At 38.9% G+C, this 21,507-nt stretch overlaps 6 protein-coding genes across 6 annotated transcripts; 5 read left to right on the top strand and 1 right to left on the bottom strand.

Annotated features, from left to right (window-relative positions):
• Nucleotides 1-946: 946 nt before the first annotated feature.
• LOC125316486 (cysteine proteinase inhibitor 5-like) lies at nt 947-1,285 on the top strand. The gene has a single exon (XM_048284835.1). It carries the CDS (start codon nt 947-949, stop codon nt 1,283-1,285), a length of 339 nt encoding a protein of 112 aa, XP_048140792.1.
• Nucleotides 1,286-2,038: 753 nt separating this feature from the next.
• LOC115733688 lies at nt 2,039-2,401 on the top strand. The gene has a single exon (XM_030664318.1). The coding sequence runs from the start codon at nt 2,039-2,041 to the stop codon at nt 2,399-2,401; it is 363 nt and encodes a 120-aa protein (XP_030520178.1).
• Nucleotides 2,402-4,081: 1,680 nt separating this feature from the next.
• Nucleotides 4,082-5,365, bottom strand: LOC125316487. The gene is made up of 3 exons (XM_048284837.1): nt 5,116-5,365; nt 4,900-4,947; nt 4,082-4,203 (listed from the first exon to the last, which is right to left on the bottom strand). Exons 1-3 carry the CDS (start codon nt 5,363-5,365, stop codon nt 4,139-4,141), a joined length of 363 nt encoding a protein of 120 aa, XP_048140794.1. The 3' UTR covers nt 4,082-4,138.
• An 878-nt stretch (nt 5,366-6,243) lies between these two features.
• LOC125316488 (cysteine proteinase inhibitor 5-like) lies at nt 6,244-6,582 on the top strand. Its single transcript, XM_048284838.1, has one exon. It carries the CDS (start codon nt 6,244-6,246, stop codon nt 6,580-6,582), a length of 339 nt encoding a protein of 112 aa, XP_048140795.1.
• Nucleotides 6,583-11,359: 4,777 nt separating this feature from the next.
• On the top strand, nt 11,360-11,829 carry LOC115732725 (cysteine proteinase inhibitor 1-like). The gene has a single exon (XM_030663410.2). The coding sequence runs from the start codon at nt 11,410-11,412 to the stop codon at nt 11,761-11,763; it is 354 nt and encodes a 117-aa protein (XP_030519270.2). The 5' UTR covers nt 11,360-11,409; the 3' UTR covers nt 11,764-11,829.
• Nucleotides 11,830-15,272: 3,443 nt separating this feature from the next.
• Nucleotides 15,273-21,078, top strand: LOC115742986 (putative MO25-like protein At5g47540). Its single transcript, XM_030677558.2, has 11 exons — nt 15,273-15,630; nt 16,341-16,502; nt 16,621-16,739; nt 17,370-17,444; nt 18,177-18,270; nt 18,444-18,503; nt 19,234-19,302; nt 20,132-20,230; nt 20,479-20,523; nt 20,613-20,715; nt 20,821-21,078. Exons 1-11 carry the CDS (start codon nt 15,511-15,513, stop codon nt 20,895-20,897), a joined length of 1,023 nt encoding a protein of 340 aa, XP_030533418.2. The 5' UTR covers nt 15,273-15,510; the 3' UTR covers nt 20,898-21,078.
• The last annotated feature ends 429 nt before the right edge of the window (nt 21,079-21,507 follow it).

Consider the following 21,507-nt stretch of genomic DNA (forward strand, 5'->3'; position numbering starts at 1 on the left):
CACAAAGGAAATCGATGTAAAAGCTATTTATCTCTCTCTTTTGTTGCTAATCGAACGAGGAATAAAAGTTGTGATTCGGTGTGATACCATAAATTCGTCGCGGTTGATTGGGATACGAATGTTTTCCGGTACGCAAAGTTTTATTTCCATTTTGCTCATCTCAAAAAGTTCAAATCCACATTCGGTATCGATTTCGACCAAAAAAGAAAAAAAATCATTCGATAACAATTCTCATTTTGAAGGATTTCGATTAAATAATTGCGTGTTAAAGAAATATGTTGTTTAATCCGGCTTAATCTCTCGTTATAATTACTTTCCGAACTTTTCTGTCAATGAGACTATAATTTTGCCGATCAGTGTGGTTATTGTTCTTGCATCTTTCTCTCAAGGGATGTAAAAGTCAAGTATCGTTTCAAGTCTCGCCAAGTGAGATTATGTCTTCATGAATTAAAATCATTAAGTATTCCAGTCCTATGTTAATCCGATTCGACGGTTCACGCGAAAATATCTTTTTATTCAACGGACAAAATGCTAGTTTTTAACCGAAGAGATATATTGAGCGAATTTTTTGAAGTCTAAGGACAAAATTTGAACGTTCGAGATAAAATATAGGAAATTGCAAACTTTGACAAAACATAATGACAAACATATGGCAACAAATTTCTTTACCCCCCAAAAAAAAAAAAAACATATGGCAACAAATTTCTTTACCCCCCAAAAAAAAAACATATGGAAACAAATTTAATAACAGTCATGAAAAACCGATTGTAGGTTACCAAATTTGCATTATGAGTCTGCGAGGAGCCACGTTGTCAATCGAGAAATCTTATGATTTTTCCAGATTAGGACACAACAAAAGGCCTATAAAACCAGCAAGTCTCCTCTCAAGCAAAGCCACCGTCAATTCCATAGTGAAAGAAGAAAAACCCCCACAGAAACTCCGGCAATGAGACCTCAAATCCTCCTCCTAACCCTCTTCCTCGCCGTCCTCCCTCTCTCGGCCGTCGCCGACAAACCCTGGGAGCCAATCAAGGACGTGACTGACCAGCACATCCAAGAGATCGCCCAGTTCGCGGTCACCGACTTCAACCGGCAAAACCACGCCAACCTGATTTTGAAAGCCGTCCTAGGGGGGAAGAGTCAGGAGGAATATGCCGGCACCAGATATATCCTGGACCTCGCCATGACCCAGCCATCGTCGTGTTACCAGACCACGGTTCTGGAGTTCTCCTGGCTGCCCCACTACGAGCTTTTCTATTTTGGAAGCGCAAATTGCCAAGCTTAATGCGAAGAATCGATGTTAAAAGCTGCTTGGCTCTCTCTTTCGCCAGTTGAGCAAGAAATAAAAGTTGTGATTCGACGCGAGATCATTAAATCATTACGGTTGGTTGAGACCTGAATAATTTCTCGGTGTGAAAAGTTTCGTTTCAATTACTTTCAGAGTAATCGTCACGGTTAGTCGAGAATTTGAGCAAGAAATAAAAGTTGCGATTCGATGTGACACCCTCAAATCGCTGCGGTTGGCCAAGAACATTCACTAACCATCGTGAAAATTTATAAGATTGCATACTTTGGCAAAAGATAATTTTAAAAAAATGGAAATAAATTAAATCTTAGTCATAAAAAACAATCTTTGGTTACCATATTTGCATTTTTACTCGATTAACCATGATGATGTCAACCGATTAGATATCTTACAGTTTTTCCATATAAAGGAACCGCACCAACCCGGACCATGCTCACCCCTAGTTCGGACATTTAAGATAAAATATAGGATTTCAAATTTTGACAAAACATGAAGATGACATATGGCAACAGAATAAATGAAAGTCACGACATGCAATTGTCGGTTACCAAAATTTGCATTATAATTCTGTGAGGAGCCATGGTGTCAATGCAGTAATCTTATGATTTTTCCATATTAGGACAAATGAAAATGCATATAATCCTAGCAAATGTGCTAACAAGCAACCATCAACTCCATTCTGAAAGAAGAAGAAGCATCTGTTACATAACATCATCAAGTAAAACAACGGCGATGAGACATCAAATCCTACTCCTAACGGTCTTCCTCACCGTCCTCCCTCTCTCGACAGTCCCGGTCATTGGCGGAAAGTCCCTTGCCGGAGCCTGGGAGCCGATCAAGGATGTGCACGATGATCCGCAAGTCCAATTCATCGCCCACGTCGCGGTCAACTTTTACAACTTGAAGCACCACAGCAACCTGATTTTGAAAGACGTCGTGAGAGGGGAGACGCAGACTAGTGGCGCCGCCACCAAGTATCTCCTGCATATCATCGTGGACCAGCTGTCGTCACCGTGTTACAAGACCATGGTTCTCGACAAGAAGAAGTCCCCGCACTACCGAGAGCTTTTGCTCTTCGAACGCGAGATTTGCTAAGTTGAATCCAAAGAATTCGATGGAAGAGCTATATAGCTCTGTCTCTCTCTCTCTCTCTCTGTCTCTCTCTCTCTCTCTCTCTCTCATCATTTGAGAAATAAGTTGCAATTTCGATTTGATATCATAAAAAAATTGTCACCGTTGGTCGAGATTTGAATGCTTTCTGGTATGGAAAGTTTCATTTCGATTTCACTTAGAGTAATCCTTAATCTCAAAATGTTTAAATGATCATAAAAAAAAGGTCGCATTTTTTATATCAATTTAATATTTATACGTCGAAGATTTTATTGCAAGATATTTGAAACTATGATGCCTTTACAGAAATCGTAAAATCAGCAATGGTTCGTTGATGTTCTTACTTTCTCCAAATTTTATTCTTCAAAAGTTCCAACTCGAACGGAACTTAGTAGGACAACCAAATATGGTGGGGAGAGTAATTCTTGTTTGTTGTTTTTCTAGTGTTATGTATGAAATCCTTGCCTAAATGGCATTAATCAATTAATTAATTATGTATTCAAGAAAGATGTCGTTTAATTTCGCTTAATCTGTCATTAAAATTAGTTTCTCCACGAGCTTATGAATTTGCCAATCTGTGTAGTTTTTGGTTCCTGCATTTTGCTTTCAAGAAATCTAAAAGTCTAGTATCATGACGTATCTCGCATTAGGCATCGTAGCTATATACAATCAATTCTCCGTTTGTTCGTGTGAAAGCTTGGATTTGTACTTGTATGTTTTTATAGGGAAAACAACTAGATACTCATGTCCTAAGTTTGCCCGATAGTTTCGATACTCCAATTTATGTTAGGTCATTTCACATGAGCCATTAAATATTTCACGCCTAGCTTACGCTACATTTAACCTAAGTCCGATTTGTACAAAGCTGTTTTGATATTGACCTTGTTAGTGAATTTTTTTTTTATCGCTTGAAATAATTAGTTAGTAAAAAATATTTTTATTATCGATGACAATCTATGTCCAAACATTTTCATGGATGATGTAACATTTTTGGTTTATTTATTTGTGTAACAACTACAAGCGATTAAATTCGGGTAAATATTTTCTAAATCATTCATTTTTTGAAAAACAAACGGAGCTCAAGAGGAAAAATCATTTCCACTTTCTTCAGTGGTTAAATGGAAACATACCCTTGGACCAAAAAAAAATGGAAACATGCCCTTAAAGATAGTTGTATAATTGAATTGATCCAGACACTAATGAATCAATGACGAAAGTATTAAATTTCACTGCCGGTGTACGTATTAAAAACCCTTATAGAAATGTTTAATAAAAAGTTTTAACCTATAGAGGTTAAGGATTCAATTGGCAACACTCTCGAATGCATCATACTCATCAAGATCATCCTCGGCTGAAATGTTACCTCAACCGCTTGAAGATGTAAAGCGATCAACTCTCGAGGTTACATATTCATCAAAAAGCATAAAGAGCTTTTCTCGAATGCTCTGTACAAATTCCACATGATCATCCATGCCCAACTTCGAATAGCAAAACTCTAACAAGTGTAGCTTATAGCGAGTATCTAATTTTAAATGACGTAACATATTCTTTGTCCCATGGCTAGCCATGTAAGTTTGTTCACACCACTTACACTTGTCATTTTCCTTGCCATCCTCAACTATAAATTTTTCGAACTCATACCATACAGTAAAAGTGCATCTTTTCGATCGTTTAGAGCAAATAGAGTTATCTTTCTCATCCTCATGATCTAAAGATGCAACTCTACGTCTCTTGGATCGTTCTGTAGTTCAATATTCTTCTAGATCCTTTAGATCTTGACAAGTCAACTAATTAGTGAGAGAAAATGTGAATTAGAACAAGTTGTAAAAACTGAAAGAAAATATAACATCCCCAATTTCCATTCCCCTTTAAAAGTTACATCAAAGAACACTAATTCACATGGATCTTAAGAGGGTAAACCTATTGCTCCCATATGTTATAAACCAATCTTCATGAACTCCGTAGTAGATCCTAAACTGGAACATCCCCTCTTTTATCTCATTCCGCTCTATGAAAAGATAAGTGCTTAGGACATTGAACTTTCTATTGGGTTCTCATAATGTTTAGCCAAACCATCACAAGTATTCCGAAAATTAGTTAGTTGAAATCACAAATTTTGAACCTGTGGTAATATTTCAGCTGGCGATGGTAATGTTTCGAATGGGTTAGTATATTCCATTGTTTCCTTGTTAACTTTCTAAATACATTACTAACAAATTTGTAGAATCACCCCATGGAAACACCATTACTACCTAAAGCATTGCTCTAGAATTATAGCTGATATCTCCGTCGATTGAGATTACTCATAAATCACCAGAAAAGCTAGTAGAACACTAAATTCGGAAGGCTTGAGGGCAACGCATGTAGCACATTTTGAAAACTCTCGGAGCTGACCTCAAACATATGACTCCAAAAATGAAATTCAAGGACAGGAAGACATACTTGCTCTAGAAATTTAAAATAATAAGAATTGTATTACTCACAAGGACTTAGGAATGGATCCAGTGGGTCCGACATCTCTAAAGCAATCCCTGTGACCAAGAAACGCCCAAAATCAATTTCAGTCATCAGACGTTTTCACAATTGAAAGAACATTCACCCAGATGACGACCCTCGCTTTGAAAGACGCAGACAATTTCTCGCGTTTGAAAGACGCGGACGAGGAAAAAAACAAAGACAAAGAGATGGAGATGGCTTACTTAGATCAGACCTGAGTGAGGGGAAGAGAGACGCGATGGAGGTGGGCGACAGAGCGAGCGAGACGGAGGCGCGCGACGGAGGTGAGTGAGACAGAGGCGCACGATGGTGGCGGGTGCTTTTGAGTTGCGAAGGCAACACTGCGGAGCTGCGTGTGTGTTGTGTAAGAACACTGAGCGGTGAGCCGTGAGAGCGAACTTTATGATGGATGGTCGAAAACAGGTTAAATATGGGTCTGATACAAACCCACATTAGACCCATACGAAGTTAGGTTTTGATGTTTCAAACCCATTTTTGACCTGTTTTAAAAATCTTAATGACCCATATTTAACCTGGCCCACTCTAAATGAGTTGAAAAATGGGTTGGTGGCCTGTATTGCTACCTCTAATTGATATTGCAAAATATGAGGATGAAACACCCATCAAATTTTTATCACGTAAGTTCGATATTCACTAAATTATACATGAAAATCCGTGGATCACACGATCCTAATTCTAATTTTGTGTATTTTCGAAGTAATGACATGAGTGGTCCTTGAACATTTTTTCAATGTTCAATGTGGTTTCTGAATTTTTTTTTTTTTTAATTTAGCCTAATCCCTGAATTTTTAAAATACCGCTCATAGTCCTTCCATCTCCTACATCAGCATTTGTCGGGCCAAATTAATAATGAGAACTGTCACCTTAGTTTCCTAAGTCGCAAAAAAAGAATCGTTTATTTTTTTTTTTTTGTGTCGAAATAGTAATATACAACTATTGCAATATATATATATATTTTTTTGTCAGAGCTAGCATTGCAAATTTAACAGCAAATTTTGGTCACGTTAGCTTACGTTGTCAGACGTTTTAACGGAAGGGACATATTGAATGAATTTTTTGAAAGTATTGAGCACTAGTTTGAACATTCAAGATGAAATATAGGAAATGCAAACTTTGACCAAAACATAAAGACAACATATGGCGACAAATCTAATAACAGTCATGAAAGGCGATTACGTTTACCAAATTTGCATTATAACTCTGCGAGGAGCCATGGTGTCAATCGAGTAATCTTATAAAACCAGCAAGTCTGATAACAAGCAACCATCAACTACAATTGTGAAAGAAGAAAAACCCGTAAAACTCCGGCAATGAGACCTCAAATCCTCCTCCTAACCCTCTTCCTCGCCGTCCTCCCTCTCTCGGCCGTCGCCGACAAACCCTGGGAGCCAATCAAGGACGTGACTGACCAGCACATCCAAGAGATCGCCCAGTTCGCGGTCACCGACTTCAACCGGCAGAACCACACCAACCTGATTTTGAAAGCCGTCCTAGGAGGGAAGAGTCAGGAGGAATATGCCGGCACCAGATATATCCTGGACCTCGCCATGACCCAGCCATCGTCGTGTTACCAGACCACAGTTCTGGAGTTCTCCTGGCTGCCCCACTACGAGCTTTTCTATTTTGGAAGCGCAATTTGCCAAGTTTAATAGGAAGAATCGATGTTAAAAGCTGCTTGGCTCTCTCTTTCGCCAGTTGAGCGAGAAATAAAAGTTGCGATTCGACGCGAGATCATTAAATCATTACGGTTGGTCGAGACCTGAATAATTTCTCGGTGTGAAAAGTTTCGTTTCAATTACTTTCAGAGTAATCATCACGGTTAGTCGAGAATTTGAGCAAGAAATAAAAGTTGCGATTCGATGTGACACCCTCAAATTGCTATGGTTGGCTGAGACTCGAAGGATTCGTGGTACGAAAGATTATCATTTCAATTGCGCTTGAGTAATCCTTTATCTCAAATAGTTTATATCATCATACAACTTCACAATGGGTTATCAATTTACATTTTTGGAAGAATTTACTGTAAAATTAGTTTCTCCACGAGCTTATGAATTTGCCCATCTGTGTAGTTTTTTGTTCCTGCATTTTGCTTTCAAGAAATCTAAAAGTCTAGTATCATGACATATCTCGCATTAGGCATCGTAGCTATATACAATCAATTCTCCGTTTGTTCGTGTGAAAGTTTGGATTTGTACTTGCATGTTTTTATAGGGAAAACAACTAGATACTCATGTCCTAAGTTTGCCCGATAGTTTCGATACTCCAATTTATGTTAGGTCACTTCACATGAGCCATTAAATATTTCACGCCTAGCTTACGTTACATTTAACCTGAGTCCGATTTGTACAAAGCTGTTTTGACATTGACCTTGTTAGTGAAAATTATTTTTTTTTATCGCTTGAAATAATTAGTTAGTAAAAAATATTTTTATTATCGATGACAATCTATGTCAAAACATTTTCATGGACGATGTAACATTTTTGGTTTATTCATTTTTGTAACAACTACAAGCAATTAAATTTAGGTAAATATTTTCTAAATAATTTATTTCTTGATAAACAAACGGAGCCCAAGAGGAAAAATGATTTTCACTTTCTTCATTGGTTAAATGGAAACATACCCTTCGGACCAAAAAAATGGAAACATACCCTTAAAGATAGTTATATAATTGAATTGATCCAAACACTAACGAATCAATGAAGAAAGTATTAAATTTCACTGGCGGTGTATGTATTAAAAACTCTTATAGAAAGGTTTAATAAAAAGGTTGGGAAAAAACCACCAAAAACCCTGAACTATGTCAATTGTGACACATTTACCCTAAACGTTTTTTTGTGACACCAAAAATCCCAAACTTTTACTCATGTGACACATTTACCCCAAACTTTTTCTTGTGACATTGAAAACCCTAAACTTATACCCGTGTGACATATTTACCCCAAAATATTTTTTTGTAACATCAAAAATCCTAAACTTATATTCGTGCGACACATTTATTTCAAAAATTTGAGGTAAAAGTGTCACACAAATATAAGTTTGGAGTTTTTAGTGTCACAAAAAAAGTTTGGGGTAAATGTTCACAAACCAAGTTTGAGTATTTCACATCCTAAAGTTTAGGGTTTTTTGTGTCATAAATAAAAGTTTGGAGTAAATGTGTCACGGCGGGCATAGTTTAAGGTTTTTGGTGGCTTTTTCCCAAAAAGGTTTAACTTATATAAGTTAAGGATTCAATTGGCAACACGTGAAAATGTTAAGGACTCAATTAGTAAAATTAAAAAAAAATTAAAATTGAATTGGCAAAAAAGGAGTGCGTGTTTATGATTTTTTTTTTTTTGACAATTTTTTGGAAAATGTGCCCATCTTTGGCCTATATATATGTAAAGTCTTGTGGAAGAAAAAGCATATGCTTTTCAAGAGCATCAGCACATTGATAAATTGGCCTTGCACAGCTGACAAACGGCATATTGCAATGGTTTTCATGTCGACCGACCACTCCCCACGACGATCATAAAACCAGCGACGAACGCCAGCAGTTGCACCCAACACTCCCAAGCGAAAAACCACCACAATGAGGCGTCAACTCCATCTCCTCCTCCTCTCCGTCCTCCCTCTCTCCGCGATCGCCGTTGGCGAGTGGAAACCGATCAAGGACGTGTGCACTACCTGCACGTCAAGGAGATCGGGGAGTTCGCGGTCACCGAGTTCAAAAAGTACCCACGGCACGGCACCGACCTACAGTTCCACAGCGTGATCAGGGGTAAGACCCGGGTTGTGTTCGGCACATACTGCCGGCTGGTCCTCGTTGGCGAAGGACTCGGGGGTGGTGTGGGAGAAGCCGATGGAGCACTTCAAGGAGCTCGTGTTTTTATACCCTGTGGAAGATGTCTAAAAGGCCTTTTGCGTGTCCAAACTTATGTTGAATTAGTGAGGAAAATAAAGTTTACCATGAAGGTGTAGCTTTAGAATGCGTTTGTTCAGCCGGAAATTCAAGATGTGAAGAATATTCTCCGTAAAATAATTGGTTATATTACTTAAAAAAAAAATTAGTCAATAAAAAATATTCTCCTTATCGAAAATAATTTATGACTAATTATTTTTGTAGGTAACGAAACTATCTTTTATTCATTTATTTTTGTAAGGAATAAAAGCGAGTATTTTTTATTTTATTTTATTTTTTGAATTTTGAATTTTTTGTGAAAGAAATGCATGGTAAGCTATCGAAGTAGACATGGCCACGAGCCGTGAACTGCCGGTTCCTATTCATGAACCGCTGGTTCTGGTTCATGGCCATACTTGAACAGAAACCGGCCCTTGAAGGGGCGGTCTTGGTTCCGGTTTGGACTCGCCGGTTCAAGGGCCAATTCCCTTTTTTTTTTTTGGTGGTTTGGAACCGCCGATTCCAAGCTAGTTCCGAATTTTTTTAAACTATAACCGGCCCGTGAGAGGCCGGGCCGATTCCAGTTATTCCACGGGCCAGTTCCAGGCCCAAATCGGCCCGTGGCCATGTCTATATGGAAGTGTAACTTGTTTCCAAGGTTGGCCATCAAAGTCACAAAACTCCTTGAAGAAAAGTCTTGCATGGCGGACAAATGCCCCATCTTTGACCTATCTCCAGAAGGAACAAAAGATGGTCCTCTGAAAGAAGGAACACGATTAACTTCTTTTTGCCCACAAGTGAATCTTAAAGAAGAAAAACCCACAGAAACATCGGCAATGAGACCTCAAATCCTCCTCCTAACCCTCTTCCTCGCCAGTCCTCCCTCTCTCGGCCGTCGCCGCCATCGGCAGAGGTTTCACTGCCGGAGCTTGGGAGCAGATCAAGGACGTGCATGATGAGCGCGTCAAAGCGATGGCCGAATTCACGGTCGCCGACTTCAACAGGAGGAGCCACGCCAGCCTGGTTTTGAAAGCCGTCCTGAGAGGGGAAACGCAGGTCGGCGTCCGCGATTCCATCGCCGAGTACCGCCTTCATCTCACCATGACCCAGCCGCTGTCGTGTTACAAGGCCATGGTTCTGGAGTTCTCCTGGCTGCACCACTGGGAGGTTTCGTCCTTTAGAGGCGAGATTTGCTGAGTTTAATACCGAAAAAAATCGATGGTGAGAGCTACTTAGCTCTCTCTTTTGCCAATCGAGCGGGAAATAAAAGTAGTGATTCGACGCGCGATCATAAAATTACTGTGGTCGGTCGGGGCTTGAATATTTCTCGGTATGAAAAGTTTCCATTTCAATTTTGCTCGGAGTAATCATTACCATCGGTGGAGAATTGAACAAGAAATAAAAGTTTCGATTTCATATGATATCCTAGAATCGCTACGGTTGGACGAGACTCGAATGTTTCTCGGTGCATCGCCACGTCTTGTGCATTTTTTTTTTTTTTTTGACATGGACTACCACGTCAACATTTATAGGGTCAAAACAATGATGTGGATTGTTACGTTATTTTCCTAATTCGACAAATCTTTATTTCTTTTTTTTTTGCTATTTCTTTTTAGGTGAAAATAATGAAATACATATGTGTGTGCCTGCGACGTGAAGTTGTACCTGTAAGCCATGGCAAGTATAACGTCAAGTTCACCGTAGTCTACGCTTACGTCAGCTAAGGGTGTTAGACTTTTTAACTGGAAGGCTATATCGAGAGGATTTTTAAAAGTCTCAAGAACTAGATTTCACAAAAAAAAAAAAGTTCCAGAGACTACTTTGAACATTGAACAAAAGTTGAAGGATAACGCATGTCGTTATCTTTGTATTTTACATATCTATCGTGGGAACACATTAGTCTCTCGCAAAACATAATTTCGCCGCTCGATTTATCCTACGAAACGCCGACGCTCCATCGTAACAACCATTGTGTAAATATAAGTATGTGTTTTTATAATTACGCCCTTCTAATATTGATAATTGGCGGGATAATAACACAAACAACCCTTGAACTTTAGCCTAATAATCAATAGGTTCCTAAATTTTTAGTTTGTGAATTTGAACCATGAACTTTAACTTATTATACAGTGTGGTCCCTAAATTTTTAATTTATTCAATGTGATCTCTAGATTTTTTGTACATGTTTAATATAGTCCATAAACTATATAAAAACTATTTAATGTTGTCATTCCATTAATTCAAGTTTAAGGACAATATTGAACGTTTTTAAATAATTCATGGATTAAATTGAACTTGTAACAAAAGTTTAAGGACCATACTAAACAAATTGAAAGTTTATGGACAAACATTGTACATTGAATTAAAGTTTAAGGGTCATGTTGAACAAATTAAAAGTCTAGAAATCACCTAGTGAGCAAATTTACAAGGGCGTCGGCACATTGATAAACGAGAAACTGCCTTGCATGGCTGACAACTGGCATATTACAACGGTTTTCATGTTTGCCGACCGCTCCCCACGACGATCATAAAACCAGCAACAAACACCAGCAGTTGAACCCAACAATCCCAAAGCAAACCATCAGCAAAAACCGCCACCATGAGGCGTCAACTCCATCTCCTCCTCCTTCTCCTCCTCCTCCTGGCCGCCCTCCTCCTCTCCGCGCTGGCCATCGGCGAGTGGAACCCGATCAAGGACGTGCGCAACCCCCACGTCAAGGAGATCGGAGAGTTCGCAGTCGCCGAGTTCAACAAGGACCCGCGACATGGCGCTGACCTGCAGTTCCAGAGCGTGATCAAGGGGGAGACCCAGGTCGTGTCCGGCACGAACTACCGGCTGATCCTCGCGGCGAGGGATCCGGCGGGGGTCAAGAATTACGAGGCGTTGGTGTGGGAGAAGCCGTGGGAGCACTTCAAGCAGCTCAAGTCTTTCAGCCCCGTGAAAGATGTCTAAAAGGCACATTTGCATGTCCAAACTTAATGTGAGAGTTAGTGAGGAAAATAATGTTTGCTTTGGTTTTGCTAATATGTATTATTCACTAGTTGATTGACTGAAGTAAGTTCGTTGCCTCATGCATAAATGCACGTCACACTTCTAAAATATCTCATATGCCCTATTTTTGCTTAAAGAAAATCGTTTATACTCGAATAATTTTTATTTTTATTTTTTCAATTTGACACGATGTGATTGAATTTTAAGCAATCATCACCTAGCTGATCCGAGGGGGCTGAGAAATTGGGCCCCACTATATCCGCAGTATGCATTAGAAATGATTTATGAAATTGAAGTCTTCCCCATGTAAACAAATTAACTATGAATATGAAAGTGTAATTTCAACGTGCGTTTATTTTACGGAAAACTTAATATTTGAAAAATATTATTTTTGAAAAAAAAATTAGCACGTGTCACTTAAAAAATTAATCAACGGAAAAATATTTTCTTTATCAATAACAATTTATTACGGATTATTTTTGCAGTGATGAAAATATTTTTCATTCATTTATTTTTATCGGCAATAAAATGGATCATTTTTTATAAAAAAAAAATTAAGTTTTAAATTTTTGTGAAACAAACGCATCCCAAGTGTGAAATTGTAACTTATTTGTAAGGTTGGCCATCAAAGTCCCAAAAATCCTTAAAATAAAGTCTTGCATGGCGGACAAATGGCCCTTCTTTGACCTTTCTCAAACGAAACTAAAAGATAATAACCCAAATGGAGAAACACCGTCAACTACTTTTGGCCACAAGTGAATCTTAAATAGATGTGTAAAACATAGAGATAATAACAAGTGTTGTCCTTCAATTTTACTTTTTCAAAGTTCAAACTAGTCTCTAAGACCGTGTATGGCAATATTTTTAGAGTAGAATTTTTGCTCTAGAAGCACGTTTGGTATGCGCAACTTCTGAAGCAAAAATTCATTTAGTCACACGGTTTCATTTTTCTACTTCTAGAGTTTTTTTTTTTTTTTTTGTGCTCTAGAAGTAGCTTTGAAGCCACTTGAAGAAATGAAAAAAATTTACTTCCCTTCAAAAGTTGATCTCTAGAGAAGCAATGTTGCCATGCCCGGCCCTAAACAATTTTATATGTGCAATTTTGTTCTTGAAACTTTTTAAAAATCCACTCAACGTGGCCCTCCAATTAAAATTCTAACACCTTTAGCTGACGTAATCATAAACTATATTAACTTCATGATAAATTTTCCACGGGGTAAACTCCACGTCATATAAATATCTATATATCTTTCAGTATTTTGACCTAAAATTAATCGAAAATTCAGAGAATACTAGACATTACTTTTCTACTTTTGTTTTTGTTCTTAATACTTTTCTATATCTCGGACCAATAACTACCAAATCATATTTCGGTCCAAAGATCAATATCCACTGAATTGTTGTACTTAAATCGAATAAATCCTTCATAATTGCTTCCAGAGTTTTTTTAATATTATCATCTAAATTTGTTATTAAATGATTCAGCATTATCCATTCTTCATTTTAATGTTGTACTTAATCTTCTCATGAACTTTGTTATTGCTTTACTATTATCACGTCGGATTTGTTTCTTTACCTAAAGTAGAAAGATAAGGCTTCCCATTGCCCGCATTCCATGATAAAAACCAGCAGCAAACACCATTGTTACAACCAGCACTCCCCAAAGCAAAATCACCTCAATGAGACATCCACTCTCCTCCTCCTCCTCCTCCTCCTCCCTCTGTCCGCCCTCGCCTCGTCGAATCCGATTAGAGAGATCGCCATCGGGGAGTTCGGTGGGGGCCCGCAACATGGCGCCGACCTGTAGTTTTGGAGAGTGATCAAGGGAGAGACTTAGGTAGTTAACGGCATACTCTAACTCTACTGGCTGATCATTACGATGAGCGATTCAACGGCGATCAAGATTATACGGCCTTCGATTACATTAAACATACATAATAGATTTTTGCTAGTGGCAACTAATGTGAATTAGTGAAGAACAAAACAAGCCAGCGGCGGTCACGAGCGAGCCCCAAGCTCGCTGGCCCACATCTGTAGCCGGTTGCTGGCTGCCGTCGATGCCTCGGCAACCGACAAAGGAAGAAAAAAAAGAAAAAAAAATTAAAGAACAAAGAAATAAAAAATTAAGCAATTACAAAAATGCAAAATATAAAACATAAGAATATTAAAATATTAAAAAATTCGAGATGGGCAATTTCGAAAAGTATTTTCATCTCTTTGATTTAAGAATTCACTTTCCTAATTTTATGCATTGATTTTCCGTTCACTTGAAATTGTTTAAACTAAATCATTTTTAGAGAACCAAATGAGTGAAAGTCTAAAAGACTAACGAACCCTAAAAGCTCCTTGCTGGAGGTGTGAGAAAATAAAGAATGCTTATTGTCATGATTAGGTAAGGACGTTGTTTTGTTTCTTTCAATTTGCTTAGAACACTAGATTTCCGTTTGTTTCACGAAACATAAATTATTTGGATAATATTTTCTTAAAAATAATTATTTGTATCGCATGAGAAAATGAATGAACGAATATAAATCGTTGTCTATAATTAAATTTTTTTTCATTGACTAATTATTTTAAACCATACAACCGACAAGTTTTAAGAATATTTTCAAAGTTCTTTCACGAACAAACGGAACCTTAGTTAATTGGAAAATAACTTATAACACCTAAGTAAATCACTTTATGTGAGCCATAAATTCATGCAAGTAGCAACATTGTATAGCTTAATTTTATTAAAATGTCCCAAGTATTATTAGTAAACAATCTCGAATGCAACTATCGAAAAGGCAAGCTATAAATAGCGAAGTCAATAGTTTCGGATGCAACTGTCGGAGCGTAACCGTTAACATAATAGAGTCAAATTCTTGTCTCTTTAATTTTTCTCATAAATTCGCATCCAAGACTTGATAAAGGACCATTCACATGCTTTATGAATTTTCATATCGATTGAAATTTCGAAAAGTCATTAGACACTTTACAACGAAACAATTACACTTCGAACTCACACTCCAGTTACTAAGATTTTCATTTCGGACAGGTGTTCAAAGATAAGTTCTCAGGTCCCTTCTAATCACGTTGCACGTCACCTAATCCCATAACGTAGTACAAGATATGAAGATAATGAAAACCTAATTAAACATGTTCCGCTAATCTCTTTCTATGGTCAAGCCCGCAACAAATGACAGGTCCAATGAAAATCTGCCACGTGCCGTACGGTAATGCACTCTCCCGCAGCTGATCCCACCACCCGCTGGACCGTGCTTAGGTAATAACGACCAACCGTCTTAGCGCCCAACACGAAGCAGGTCGGTTTTGGGATTTTATTAAAGAAAAATATTAAAATATTTTAATCCCCCCCCGCGACTGGTCGTCTCCGTCGTCAAACGCATGAATAATTAAAAATTAGATAAATGAAAATCTAATAACAATAATTACCAAAAAAAAAATGAAAATAACAAAGAGCTCCCCGTGTTTCTCTGCGATCACTGTCTCTTCTCCTACATCGGGCTCTGCGAACGGTGAACGGAAACCCTAGGAGAGAGAGAGAGAGAGGTGGGGAGGAGGAGGGGATTGCAGAGGGGAGGCAAAATAGGACTCTGCATCTCCCGCCCGCCGGAGGCCCGCGGCGGGTCCACGTCGGCGGCGCTGCGGCGGCTCTCGCCGCAGCACCCGACGCCGACGCCGCCGCAGCCGCTCCCTGATCCGAAGATGAAGGGGATCTTCAAGAACAAGCCCCGGACTCCGGCCGACGTCGTCCGGCAGACGCGGGAGCTCCTCGTCTACGTCGATAGTGGCGCCGAGCCTCGCGAGACCAGGCGCGAGGAGAAGGTCTGGCTTGTTTCCTTTTCTTTCCTTTTTTCCTATTTGTCCTGTCGTCTAATTTCGGTTCGGTGGTGTATGAGCTGAAATAATCCGATGCTTCTGATGGCGGGGCGCTCAAGATGAATTTGTCGTGAAGAGATGTCGATTGATTGAAGCAGAGTTAGCTGAGGGGCACTTGTTCGTTCTATCTTTCGATTGAATTCGGATACTTTAGAGAGCCTTTTTTGGGGAATGCGATCTTCTCGGCGATTCACATTGTTCATGTTGGGCTTGCATAGTCATGTTTGATAAGGAGTGGATCATTGTATTTCACCTTTAGTCAATATTCCATTGTGATTCTTATTATGCATACATACGGTGCCTCTCGTAAGCTCAGATTTTCAATTGTGGGAGAGCTTGCATATCACCATCTGTTGGCTTGAGGAGCTTTTCGGCTGAAGCTTATACTGCTTTACCCTTCGCTAGTTTTACTTCAGCATGAGAAATCAGTCGGATGGCCTTTACGTGAGTTGCCATGAAAACACTTGGAAGGTCCAGTTTTGTATTTCAATGAAAAAGTTGTTCATATTATGGTGAGGATTGAACTCGAAGTTCCACCTGATGCTTCACAGTCTGCACATGCAACACTTAATGGTAGATGAAATATGTTGTCACAGGTCTTGGATATCTTATCCACTAAGAAGATGGCTTTTTTAATGCATTAATTCTTTCACCAGATGGATGAGTTGTACAGAAATTTAAGGGAGATGAAGTCAATTCTCTATGGAGATAGTGAATCCGAGCCGGTCGCAGAAGCTTGTGCACAGTTGACGCAAGAGTTCCTCAGAGAAGACACGTTGAGGCTGGTGATTCATTGCCTTCCAAAGTTAAAGTTGGAGGTAATTTTTCCTGAATCCTTCAGTATTGCTTCTGAGGCCAATTTTGTGGGACATTTTTCTAGCATGCATTTCGAGCAGTCTTGGTTCTGCAGTGATCAATATGGACAACTTTGTGCAGGCTCGAAAAGATGCCACTCAGATTGTCGCAAATCTTCAAAGGCAGCAAGTTCAGTCACGATTGATTGCGTCTGATTATTTGGAAGCAAACTTCGATCTTTTGGATACTCTGGTAGCAGGGTAAGCTACCTTTTCAGTCTGTAGAGTTTTGGGAATCTAATTCTGTTGTTACTTTCTTCTTTACTTGTTCAAGGAATAGGTTGTGCTTTTCATTAGATAAGCTTCATTATTCGAAGAAAGTTTTCCAACTCTTAAGAGTGTCGATGTGCTCGAAACTTTTCCATATTGTTTGTTGCCATGTCTGTAGCTAGAAAGCTCTCCACATGTTTGTGGAACTAGGTGTTTATGCCATTTCTCGCATTGAAATAGCAATAGATGTCACTGTACAATGAACACTGTCGAGCTTAGAGCTTTCCGCACACTGGAATTTCTTTTACTATGGACAATTCGCCTAGAATATGATCTTGGCAAGAGAGTTTATTTGAGTGGATGCCCATGTGGTCCTTATGTTCTGAAATAACTGGAATTAGTCCATTAGGTTGGTAAGTTTGGATACCTCTGGAGAAGTTTCAGTAGCTATTATATTTTTTACAGTAGAAGGTGAGTGGTAGAGTCCTTCAAAACCATTTATTTTGAGCAGTTTGCTATTTCATTTTTGCTTGGGACTCTACTGAGCTTTGTCCATCAATCAGCATTTTGCTCTTTCTCCACCAGTAGCAGCCTCTGATTTGTAAATATTGTTTGCTTTAGTTATGATGACACAGAAATGGCTCTGCACTATGGTGCAATGCTTAGGGAATGCATACGTCACCAGAGTGTTGCAAGGTGAGCATGCAAAGCTTGGATTTGCTTATTTACTTACAGTAGTTGATGCTATTCATCTGCTGATAGCAATTTAATCTCCTCTCAAGTTGTGATAATAAGCCATATCATTGCCGATTTACGGACAGCATTGCGTATTTTGAGGTCAAATTACTCATGAAATGAGCAATGCTTTCTTTTTCCAAGAGAGAGAGTAAGCTTATTTTTAGTTGTAATCTGCTTTTGAATAATGAGAATATTGAATTGAAGAAATTGGTTTTCTGACCTAAAAATTTTTGCATTTGCTTTGATTAACTAGAGCAGTTTCTCTGACTCCTGTAAAACATCTATTTCTGTGTGTGTCTCGTTGAACAGTAGCATAACTGGCAATACTTTCCTATGGTACTAAGAATAGATCATATGTTTTGGGTGCTCAGTGGTTGCATATATGGGATTTTAAGTTTGTACTATAGGGCGATGCTTATATTGAATTTTCTTCTCAAATTTGTTGATTTTGGTCCACTTCTTAGGCTACTCAACGGGAGTCCGGAGTTAGATCCCCTCACATGTCCTGATGATGGCTGATTCATCTTAAGTCTATTGAATAGATTTGATGGAAGCTAACTTCCAATTTTTTTCTTTTTTGTTATGTTCAAGATTTTCATGTTATTTATTTCTGACTTTTCTTAAAATGGTTTATCTTGAAATATAGGCATCTTTCCTTGATTTAGCAAAGATTCTCTTACTATTGTTCAGGTACGTGTTAGAATCCGAGCATGTGAAGAAGTTTTTTGACTATATACAGCTTCCGAATTTTGATATTGCCGCAGATGCTGCTGCAACATTCAAGGTCAAATCTTTACCTGGTTCTCTCTCTCTGTCAAGCGCGCATCCGTAGTTTTCATTGCCATTTAATTGCTTCGTCCATTCAGACTAGTTGTTTATTGCCTGTTCTAATGATTGTACAAGACCTGTGAGCTTACACTTGCACTTCTGTGAACCTTTTTTAGCATTTGGTTTCAGGAACTATTGACCAGGCATAAATCAACTGTAGCTGAATTTCTGACCAAAAATTATGACTGGGTGAGTAGTTTCATCTCTGTTTCATTTTCGCGCATGTACCTTTAGAGTTGTACTTTTTGTCTTTAAATGTATTGCTATTGGATTAACTGATCAACATGCAAGCTCTTGCTGTTCAATGTAATTTATTTGATTTTATTTATCTTCCTTTCTAGCTTGAACACAACATAGAGTGCATTTGCATAAGGGGGATCCATATAGCCAACCCCTTCTACTGAAACAAGGCTTCATGGTGCTGGCTGTTGTTCTACTATATCTTTAAGCTTTTGGAGGAGTTGTAGAAGTATATTTCAGTCCTTCTATGGAAGAGCACCTTGAGGATGTCTATTCTTTTGATGAGTAGTAATAATTGAGATGTGGAATGGAAGTGTTGATGTTGTTTATGGCGTGCACACTTGACATACTCTTACCAGGCATCTGATTTTGTGATTCTCTTTGGTACACGTTTACCTGACCTGGGCAACATGTGCTTGCCATGTTTTAGACTCACTCCTCAATGGGTGCTCTCGAGATCTAAAGAGAGGTATACAGATGACTTGTTCATTGTTTGAGTATCAGCTGTTTGATTCAGTCCCCCTCAAGGTAGCATTTTTAACCATATGAGCGTACCATCAGGAGTTCTGATGATGTGAATGTGAATGACCTTTTCTCCCACTTCTTCTGCTGCTTTGAGTTCTGGCTTTCTATTATGTAATTGCTACTTGATTTGTTTACTGTTGATTTCTTCTTGCAGTTTTTTGCTGATTACAACTCCAAGCTATTGCAATCTACCAATTACATTACCAGAAGACAAGCTATCAAGGTAAATTTGATGGTTACTGGAATATATTTTTGAAGTCAACAACTAGGACATTTTTCCATGAATGAAAAGATTCCTCTGACCACTTTTCATGTGAAAGTTGTAAGCATTTTCCATTCTAACAACCAGGTCTGGAGGATTGGAAAAGGCTCAATCACTGGTATAGGCAGCACTTGTAGGTCTTGTATGTCTATATGGTCCATGTAGGTCTTCTACTGTTTTTGTCTAGATGTGAACATGCAATTCAAATTTTATTTCACCTTATGGTCATTAGGCCTTTGATGTGCAAATTGATTGGCACCATTATTCTGTGAGCCTGGTCATTGGTGGTGTTTCTTGTCTTCTTCTTCCTGTGATTGGTTATCGATTGCTTTGAGAGATCTGCTCTTGGTTGTCTTGTCTAGTCTGGAAAGATAGTTTTTCCTAATCCATGTCACGAAGTTAGTCCTTGGGGCATATGTTTTTTGAGAATCCAAGATATTGGTTGGTCCCTAGGTGTGGATGGAGGAAGCATTTAATTTGTGTAATCCGGTAGAAAGATGTATAGTGTTGTTTCATAATCAGCTGAAAGGTTTTCTTAAAAAATTTCAAAAAGTCCCTTGTTTTGATTTTGCATGGGGTTAGCCAAATAAAGTTTCTTCTATCCATTTGGGATCCATGATGTGTGTTGGTCTATGTAGAGAGAAATGGTAATCTTTGGTTAATAAGATTTTCGAGGTTTTTCATATGCTGTGGATGCTTTAAGTTGGGGTTATTTGTTCTTTAATCGTCCAGTCCTGACCAAGTTCATATTATCTTTTTACCTGTGCTAATTATTATCTCATTTTGACAGCTTCTTGGGGATATTTTGCTGGATCGTTCTAACTCAGTTGTCATGATGCGTTATGTGAGCTCGAAGGACAATTTGATGATTCTCATGAATCTTCTTAGGGTATATGTCTTTTGAGATTTCTTCGATTAATCAAATACGAGTCATTCCTTTCTAGAACATGAAGCTCACATCCACTCTTAATAGAACAATTTAAATAAACTTCAGAGGGATCCATGCTTTTTTTCCTTAAATACATTTTTACCAACTATGTAATCTAGGAGGGATATATGAGTCTCTGCTTTTATTTCCCAGTCTTAGACATGACAGCATCTTCCTATTTGATGAATGAATGGTGCACATCTTTGCAGGAATCGAGCAAGAGCATACAGATGGAAGCATTTCATGTCTTCAAGGTATTTACGTCGGCCACACCCGAAAATTATGACTCGGGCATAATGACCCACCACGTCTCTTGCTCACCTACAACTCTGAATCTTTACAGCTATTTGCTGCTAACCAAAATAAGCCTCCTGGAATCATCAGCATACTTGTTGCAAACCGAAGCAAGCTTCTTCGCTTATTTGCCGATTTCAAATTCGACAAAGGTAGCGTGCTGCTGCTCTTCCTTCTTTTCTCTCCTCTTCTACACAGCACATCACAAAACAAGCTCCTGAGTCTTATTGCACAACTTCTCCCTATTCCCTTGACAGAGGATGAACAGTTCGAGGCAGACAAAGCTCAAGTTGTGAGAGAAATCGCTGCACTTGAACCACAGGATCGAGCGTGAGATCGGATCCCATGCTTTTTTCCCTTATTCTCGGTCCGTAAACACTGATCAGTGTCAGGGTCGGTGTCTCGATGTTTTGTGGTCATAAATTCTTGGGCCCCTCTCCTGTATGATGCGAAATCGCACTTAAATGTAAAATTATTCCCCACAAAATAATATCTATGAAAAGAAGGGGGTTTCCATAAGATCTCTTAGCTGGTCCCATTGAATCAAGTTGCCCCCTTCAATTTTTCTTTTGGAGATTAGATGGCAGGTGCTTTCATGGAGGACCTAGAGAAGAACCCAGGCACGTGTCCCGGATGCTATCTCCCAATCGTCATGGCTGAGTTCGCTGATCAACGATGGAAATGTGTTGGGTTTGACGATCAGGATTTGGAAGAACGCAATGAAAGGTGAAGTGGGGTTGTTCCTGCACCTGATGGTCACTGCACGATGTTTTCTCACAACTCTTACCCTCCGTGACGGAAACAGGGGATGGGGACATGACTCGACCCATCACTCCCCAGGTTGGTCGGCAGTCCTCTCTCGTTTTCGGTCACTGGCCTTGTGAATTATCAAAAAGAAAGGGATACCATTTTTGGCTAAAAGCATCTCTTGAAAAGGAAAATAT

This window comes from Rhodamnia argentea, chromosome 9 (assembly GCF_020921035.1).
Source record: "Rhodamnia argentea isolate NSW1041297 chromosome 9, ASM2092103v1, whole genome shotgun sequence".
Taxonomy (NCBI): domain Eukaryota; kingdom Viridiplantae; phylum Streptophyta; class Magnoliopsida; order Myrtales; family Myrtaceae; genus Rhodamnia; species Rhodamnia argentea.

Excerpts from the sequence above, each read along its gene's own strand:
- LOC125316486 (XM_048284835.1), top strand. The coding sequence starts at position 947 with ATGAGACCTCAAATCCTCCTCCTAACCCTCTTCCTCGCCGTCCTCCCT.
- LOC115733688 (XM_030664318.1), top strand. The coding sequence starts at position 2,039 with ATGAGACATCAAATCCTACTCCTAACGGTCTTCCTCACCGTCCTCCCT.
- LOC125316487 (XM_048284837.1), bottom strand. The coding sequence starts at position 5,365 with ATGTGGGTTTGTATCAGACCCATATTTAACCTGTTTTCGACCATCCAT. Across the intron at positions 4,948-5,115 it reads CTCACTCAGGTCTGATCTAA|GGATTGCTTTAGAGATGTCG; the intron begins GTAAGCCATCTC and ends TCTTGGTCACAG. Across the intron at positions 4,204-4,899 it reads GGATCCATTCCTAAGTCCTT|TTGACTTGTCAAGATCTAAA; the intron begins GTGAGTAATACA and ends CTCACTAATTAG.
- LOC125316488 (XM_048284838.1), top strand. The coding sequence starts at position 6,244 with ATGAGACCTCAAATCCTCCTCCTAACCCTCTTCCTCGCCGTCCTCCCT.
- LOC115732725 (XM_030663410.2), top strand. The coding sequence starts at position 11,410 with ATGAGGCGTCAACTCCATCTCCTCCTCCTTCTCCTCCTCCTCCTGGCC.
- LOC115742986 (XM_030677558.2), top strand. The coding sequence starts at position 15,511 with ATGAAGGGGATCTTCAAGAACAAGCCCCGGACTCCGGCCGACGTCGTC. Across the intron at positions 17,445-18,176 it reads CGTCACCAGAGTGTTGCAAG|GTACGTGTTAGAATCCGAGC; the intron begins GTGAGCATGCAA and ends ACTATTGTTCAG. Across the intron at positions 18,504-19,233 it reads TGACCAAAAATTATGACTGG|TTTTTTGCTGATTACAACTC; the intron begins GTGAGTAGTTTC and ends TTCTTCTTGCAG.